At 41.5% G+C, this 8,222-nt stretch overlaps 1 protein-coding gene across 2 annotated transcripts in view; it reads right to left on the minus strand.

The window, feature by feature from the left end:
- Positions 1–8,222, minus strand: part of PIH1D3 (PIH1 domain containing 3) — an 80,868-nt gene that overhangs the window by 36,619 nt on the left and 36,027 nt on the right. For both annotated transcript variants that reach the window (XM_027845577.1, XM_027845578.1), the window contains exon 4: positions 5,754–5,859. In XM_027845577.1, the coding sequence (XP_027701378.1) occupies positions 5,754–5,859 (106 nt within the window). The remainder of the gene's footprint in view (positions 1–5,753; positions 5,860–8,222) is intronic.

The following is an 8,222-nucleotide window of genomic DNA, read 5'->3' on the forward strand; positions in this document are numbered from 1 at the left end:
AAGACTTACATGAACTGATGCTGAGTGAAGTGAGCAGAACCAGAACACTGTACATGGTAACAGCAATATTTGTGCGATGACTGACTTTGATAGACTTAGCTCTTCTCAGCAATACAAGGATCTAAGACAACACCAAAAGATTCATGATGGAAAATGCTATCCACATCCAGAGAAAGAACTATGGAGACTGGATACAGATTGAAGTATACCATTTGCTCTCTCTCTCTTTTTCTTTTTTGCTCTCTTTTGTTTCTTCTTTCTCGTGGTTCCTCCCATTGGTTCTAATTCTTCTTTACAACATGACTAAGTGAAAATATGTTTAAAATGAATGTATATGTAGAGCCTATATCAGATTGCATTTTGTCTTGGGGACGGAGGAGAGGAGGAAGGGAGAGAAAAATTCAGAATTCAAAATCAATCTCTTTTATTCTGATTCTTTTTTCATAACATGACTAATGTGGAAATGTTATTTTATTTTAATATATGTAGCTTATTGTTTGCCATCTTGGGGAGGTGGGAAGGGAGGGAGAGAGGGAGAAAAAAATTTGGAACTCAAAATCTTATAAAAGTAAATGTTAAAGACTATCTTTACATGTAATTGGAAAAAATAAAATACTATTAAGTTAGGGGGGGGCAAAGAAAAGGAGGGGCCAGGTTGGGAAGAGAAGCATGAAATGCCAAACAGAAGAGTCCAGGTGAGAGATGATGGGAGCTTGAGTTAACTAAAGTGAATGTACTGGTTGCATTAAGTCCCCACACTGCCCAAGGAAACTTTAGCCTGACATAGGACTCCCCATCATTTCTGGTTCTTTCACTGATTCAGCTTGAGCCACCCCCCTTTCATCTGCTCCCTTGTACCATGACTTTCCCCCATTTATGGCTTTGACTGGTCTGACATGGCCTGATCCTGGCCCTTACTTTCATCCCCACGTAGACACTGTTGATCTCTTATTGTCTCCACTTCTATGCCCTAGGCTGCACAGAAGGCCCTCCCTTTTTAGGTCTCTTTTTGACATGGTACCACAAAAAAGTGCATGACTGTTGCTGCTTCTTTTTCAGTAGTTTGTTAGTCCTGACATGATGCTTCTTATTTCAATACATCAAAGATTCATGATTTCATTGGTATGGGTATTCCCTCTGCCTACTGAGATCACAACTCCTCTATAACTTGGCAGATGGAATATGCTTCGGCTGAGAAAAAAATGTATCACTGTGAGGCCAACCTGGTGAGATGAGCCTCTCCAACTTAGACTGGTCTTCAAACCATAAAAATACAGTACACCAAAGCCTTTGGAGCTTGGGAGGACCTGTCGGAGCTTGTATTCTGCTGCTGACTACACCTTGCTGCAAAATACTTCTCTCCTCTCTTGCTTTTTGTGATACTACTCTCTTGTTTTTCCTCTTACTTGTCTGGCCAGTCTTTCTCAGTCTCGTTTGCTGGATCATTATCCATCTAATTCCTTAACTGTGAGTGTTCTCCAAGGCTCTGTCCTTGGTCCTCGTCCCTTTTACACTCTCTCTTGGTAACCTTGTCAGCATCGTGGGTCTGACTAGCATCTCTATGCATATGACTTGCAGATTCATATATCCAGTCCCACATCACCAATTCTCTATTGAACATTTGCAACTAGATGTTCCATAGGCACCTCAAATTCAACAAGTCTAAAACAGAATGCTTTATGTTTCCCTCCAAACTTCCTCCTCTATTGAACTTCTCTGTTTCTGTTGAGGTCACCACCATCTTCAGGTTTGCAACCTTAGAGTCATCATTGACTTGTCCCTCATCCCCTAAATCTTGTTCATTTTACCTCCACTTCCCACCCTCCTCCACTCACATGGCTACCACCCTAGTTCAGGTCCTCATCACCCCACAGCCTGGACCTAACTGGTGACTCTGGCTCCTCCCTCCAATTCATCCTCCATACAGCTGCCAGAGTGGTATTTCTTTCTTTTCTTTTCTTTTTTTTTTTTTTTTTAGGCAATTGGGGTTACGTGACTTGCCCAGGGTCACACAGCTAGTAAGTATCAAGTGTTTGCTCTGAGGCCAAATTTGAACTCAGGTCTTCCTGACTCCAGGGCTGGTGCTCTATCCACTGAGCCACCTACCTGCCCTCAAAGTGGTATTTCTTTTTTTTTCCTTTTTTTCTTTTCTTCTCTTTCTTTCTTTCTTTTTTTTTAGGCAATTGGGGTTAAGTGACTTGCCCAGGGTCACACAGCTAGTAAGTGTTATGTGTCTGAGGCCGGATTTGAACTCAGTTCCTCCTGAATCCAGGGCTGGAGGTCTATCCACTGTGCCACCTAGCTGCCCCTAAAGTGGTATTTCTAAAGCACAGGTCTGACCATGTCAATCCCCTTCTCAAGAAGTTCCAGTTGTTGGTTGTGGATGTTTGTCAAGTTTGTCAAGAAAAAGAAAATGTGAATATTAAAGGAATGGACTGCTTATATAGCAAAGGGACAATCAACGGGCAGCACACACTCCATTGGTATTGGTTAACAGTGTCTCAACAATGTAAAGAAATCTAGAAGAAATCTGGGAAAGCCTCTGTGGAGGATTGAAAGAAAGTGGACATGGACACGGACATGGATAGAAAGTGGAAGACATGCACAAGCATCATATAGACTGAGAAAGGGGGAATGTTCTGCACTTCTGGAGGAAGTCCCCACATTAGCAAGACCCTAACTCCATCAGAGTATTGGATGGCTGACATATAGAGTCTGTGTTCTGCTCACACTCCCTGATTTCTTCTGGATAAGATGCTAAGAGCCACATCTTCTCATCTTGTGCTCATGAAGTTCTGACTTCTTGGAACCAAGTGTAAAACTTTACATTTATTCCTATTAAATTTCATCTTATTAGATTTGGGTTGGCAGTCTAGTGTAGTCTGCAGAAGTATTTTTGGATCCTGATTCTGTCTCCAACAAGCTAGCTTTGTGTCAACTGTGAATTTGATGAGCATGCCGTCTTTGCCTTTATCCATATCACTGATATAATTAGGAAAGAGCATAAGGTCAAGCCCAGGGGACAGAAGCACTTCACTGGAGGCCTCTTTCAAAGCTGACATCAAACCATTTGTGATTGTAGTGCTCTTCGAGTCTGGCCATTCAGCCAATTCTGAAGCCCCATGACTACGGCCTAGCTCACACTTCTGAAACATGAAATGAGAGATTTGGTCAAACACTCTGCTAAAATCTAGGCAAACAATATCTATGATATTCTCTTGATCTACCTGTCGATTTTTGTGGTTGTTGTTCCAGATCTATGATTACTTTGGTGTAGGGAATTCCCAGTGTGAAAAATTCTTCCACCAATGCAGATCAGTAACTTGTCTGTGACTTATAATCTTTGAGAGTTTGCTGGGGATACTGAGTGGTTATGTGATTTGCCTGTAGTCACAAAGTCAGTATGTGTCAAAAGCAGGATTTGAACCCAGGTCCTCCTCACTCCAAGGTCAGTGCTATGATCATTATACTACTTTGTCTTTTCTACTAATCTAATAACCTTACCAAAACAAGAAATGATATTAGTTTTGAGGAAGCCAGGCTGGCTCTTTCTGACCAATACTCCCTTTTCTAGAAGTTCACTAGATATCCCTTTAATAATATGTTCTAGAATTTTGGGAGGAATCAAAGTCAGGTTCACTGGTCTATACTTTGGAAATTCCACCTATCCTTTCTTTTAAAAACTGTAATACTTGTTTTTCTTCAACCCTGTAGCACATCTGGACGAGAAGTTAAAATGACTTGTATGTTTCGCATCATATTAGATGAAGCCCAGTTTTTGTCTGGGTACTGAAGGTCATGTAGATAGCAAATTTTAAAAAGTTATTTTGCTTTACCATTTTTAAATTAACCAACTTGCTTTTGTGTTTTAATATGCTAAAAATATTTCAATTAACCTAACAGTATTAACTGTTAATTGAGTAACAATTACTCAGTGTGGCATTTTATAATAGCATAGATTTTCCTCCATCCAAGATAGCACAGTGTACTTTATCTAAAAGTCAAAGTAGTCCCTGCTACTGGGGAGGCTAAGGCTGGTGGAAAGAAGGAAATAATAGTTATTAAGCACCTACTATGTGCCAAGCACTTTATAAATATTATCTCATTTGGTCCTCACAACAACCATAAGAGGTAGGTGCTACTACTATCCCCATTAAGGAAACTGAGGAGACAGAAGTTAAGTGACTTGCCCAGGGTTACCCAGCTACCAAATGTCTGAGGCCAAATTTAAATTCAGGTCTTCCTGACTATCTTTTGCCTCTTTTTGTATCCCCAGTACCTGGTACATAGTAGGCACTTCATAAATATTGATCGACTGATTGATTGACTCCAGGCCCAGTGCTCTATCCACTGTGCCATCTAGTCTCTTGACTTGAGTTCAGAACTTCTTTTATCAGAGTTAAGTGACTTGAGGCTGGATTTGACTTCAGGTCCTTCTGACTCCAGGGTCGGTGTTCTATCCACTGCTACCACCTAACTGCCCTTGAGTTCAGAACATGTGAGCTGATTGAGTTTCCACATTACCTCTGGCACTAAGATGATGAGCTCCTGGGAGCAGAAGCCACCAGGCTGCCTAAGGAGGGGCAAACCAGGCCAGGTCAGAAAGAGGGAGCAAGTTAAAGCTTTCACATAGATCAGAATTGGGATAGGAACCATGAGTGACTGCTGCATGTCTAGCCAGGGCGAGATAGGAAGACCCAGTCTCAAAAATGTACAGATGGATGTATGGATGGATGAATGAATGGATGGATGGAGAGACAGATGATAGATAGATAGATAAAGAGAGAGATAGAGAGATAAAAGCAATGGATGGCTTGGACCAAACTGTCAGGGTCCTACAGTCTCTGATTTCTAGGGTTCCTCAATCTCTGCATCAGGTATGAGAGGCAAAGAGCCTGGAGTCAAGAAAATTTGGGTTTAAAGCCCACTTCTGATATTAGCTATGTGACCATTAGTAAGTCCAGGAGCCTTAGGCAACTTTCTAAGACTCTAAGTTATAGATGGGCTGTAATCTCTTGAGTTCCCACTCATACAAAAATCACAGATCCTTGATCTAGGGACAATAGTTCCAAATTACATTTTAAAAAACTTGTGGCATTGAAAGTAATACTAAGCAAGAGTTTAATCCTGCTTATAAAGTATATGAAATACTGCATTTGTTCCTACAGATCTCTAAGAAATAAGTTCGTGTAATGATTAATAATTAGAGTGAGAACATAGCCTCCCACCCATTGTGGAACACTGAACAATTAAAAGCAGCCCTTTGATACATAAACATGGTATTATAAAACAGTTTGTAGGAATGCTGGTAATTTAAGGGGCTGGTTTTCTCCCACTCTGAATCCCACATTACACAAATAACTGACATTACGGAAAAATTTATAATGGGATTGCAGCGTGGTAGTGTAGAAACCTAACTCTGTCACTTACTACCAGTGTGATCTTAGGCAAGTTATTTAGCCACTCTGGGCCTCGGTTTCTTCATCTGTAAAATTAAGGAAATGGACAAGATGACATCTAAGGTCCTTTCTACTTGAAATCTGTGATCCTGTGATGCCACTTTCTGTTAGATCATTTCTAAAATAAAAAGTCTAATCTTTTCTTATTTGATCCATCAGCACACTTGCCTTCCATTCCCTGTCTTTCCATCTTGTTAAGAATTGTGCTACATGCATCTTGTGGGAAAAAGAGCGCCATCCCATCACTCGCCTACCTTGCAGCCACAGACCCATTTCTGGCTTCACTTGACTTACTCTGGCTGTCTCCGGGGGTCCCACATGTCATCAAACTCCAATTCTTCTGGCACCTCCTCTGGATCCCATATGTCCTTTCTATTTTCAGTCTTATTTGGAGGGTTGACTAGAAAGAGAAAAAAGATAAGACTGATGCTACTACCCTTTAAAAAGTGATTGCTGTCCTTTTTCCATAGTCAGTTTTGAACAGCAAGAATCAAGTTGTTTCTATTTGTAACTATCAGATGAATTGCCTTTTTGTCAAATTTTCTTTTTGTCTAATTTGGTAACAACCAATTTCTACACAATAGCTCAGATCAACCATGCAGTCAGTAAGCCCATCTCCCTAGACAGTGGCTGGCACAGACTAGGCATTTAATAAATGCTTGTTGACTGAGTACATTAATCTGATGTGGGCGTTATGACAACGACAGACCATTTTATCCTACAAGCCACCTCCAATACTTGGGGAAGTAGGTAAGGCTCAACACATTTTAAAGGGCTCTATAAAAGTGAGTCGTTACTAATATTAATATTAATGATGATGACAATGATGATGATGATGATGATGACGAGAACCCTGACTAGTGCAGGTATAGGATCTCTAAGGTTCCATTTAGCTGTAAAAGTCTATTCTTCTGTGAGCAGGTTTATATCATATGTTACACAGTCCCATCCTCCTACAGATGTGAGACTGGCAGTAGAACCAGAAGACACACCCAGGCCTCAATGTGCATGAGCATCAAGGCCCCAGGAAACACACCAGGCCTCCAATGCGCACGAGCATCAAGGCCCCAGGAGACACACCAGGCCTGCAGTGTGCACGAGCATCAAGGCCCCAGGAGAAATGCAGGGCTCAGCATAAAGGGCAGCATCCTGGGCCCCATGTCAAGTGTAAGCAGGGCACCCTCCTCAGCATCTCCTTCCCCAGGCATGAGAATGACTTTCTGGTTATTAGGAAAAGATCTGCTTTCACACAGCACAGCCTTTACACATCTAAACCACATGTTTTATGATTTCTATATTATTCAAAGCCCAGAACTCAGAGCTGATTAGAGCCACATAAATATATTTTACAGAAGTTTGTGTAGTGGATCTTTCTTGACTAAGACAAATAAAGTGACAAATTTTCATTATTCATGTTAATGAGGGAGAGAAATAGCATGAATAATTGAAATCTACAGATACCCTATGAGTTTATCTTGGTCATCATTTTCAAGCTCCCAACCAAATCTTTTACTGGCAAGTCTAAGAATTAGTAAAAGTGATGGATGAACTTCATCTACTTACCCTGCCCACAATGTAGAGAAAGTAATAATAAGCAATGGAGTCAGAATGGCCCTTATTTTGAAAGGTATATAAGGTGCTTTGCACAAAAGTGTTAGAAACACACACAAAGCATCCTATCTTAGTTTAGCACAACTTCAATATACACAATTCCATGGACTTTCTCTTATGACTTTTAAAAGTACAGACCTGAACTCTGAAATGCATGTAAGGTAGGAAGGTAGAGGGTAGAAAAGCCAACAGCTACCTAATCCATAAACAAGACAAGTAGATCTTTTTTTAATCTTTTTTTTTTGCTTTTTGGTGAGGCAATCGAGGTTAAGTGACTTGCCCAGGGTCACACAGCTAGTAAGTGTTAAGTGTCTGAGGCTGGATTTGAACTCGGGTCCTCCTGACTCCAAGGCCAGAGCTCTATTCACTGAGCCACTTAGCTGCCCCAAGACAAGTAGATCTTAAAGCAGCCATAGCTTTCTGGCTCCACACTAAACGTGTCCCTGTTCAGATCTCTCACTGTCAGTGTGTGCCGATGTGAGCCAACTTATGCCAATGTGTACCAATATGTGCCAAAGTATGCCTGTGTGTGCCACTGACTGGAAAGAGAGCCGATGACAAGTGTGTGTGGCCAAGGGCCAACGTGTCCCTCCAGTGAGTGGGCTGAGTGCAATCTCCAGAGGGGTGATCATGGCTGCTGTGGCTCCTCCTCCTCCTCCTCCTTATTTTAGACAAATCTGAGGAAGTACTAGTGGATGGTTGGGACCAGGCCTGGGTGATCCTTAGTGTAGGGAATTCCTAAGGAGGAAATGAACACTGACAGCTATTCCGTGACTTAAGCTCTTAGTCAGTCGCCTGAGGTACCAGGAAGTGAAGGGACATTCCCAGGATCACATGGCCAGTAACCGTCCTGACTCCAAGGCTAGCTCTCTAGCTACTACATCCCACTATGACCCTTGGTCACTATTAATATCTTTATTAATCTGCTACTACTTTCATGGTTGCAAACACTGAAACTCTCCCTCTCTGATCACAGTCTTCCATCTCTCCTTAGGCCTCAATGACTCATCTTCAGTCACTTTTTTTTTCAGTTGTGTCTAACTCTTCATGACCCCATTTGGGTTTTCTTGGCAAAGATACTGGAGTGGTTTGCCACTTCCTTCTCCATTTTACAGATGAGGAAACTGAGGCCAACAGGGTGAAGTGACTTTT

This window comes from Vombatus ursinus, unplaced genomic scaffold (assembly GCF_900497805.2).
Source record: "Vombatus ursinus unplaced genomic scaffold, bare-nosed wombat genome assembly UNPS02014982.1, whole genome shotgun sequence".
Lineage (NCBI taxonomy): Eukaryota > Metazoa > Chordata > Mammalia > Diprotodontia > Vombatidae > Vombatus > Vombatus ursinus.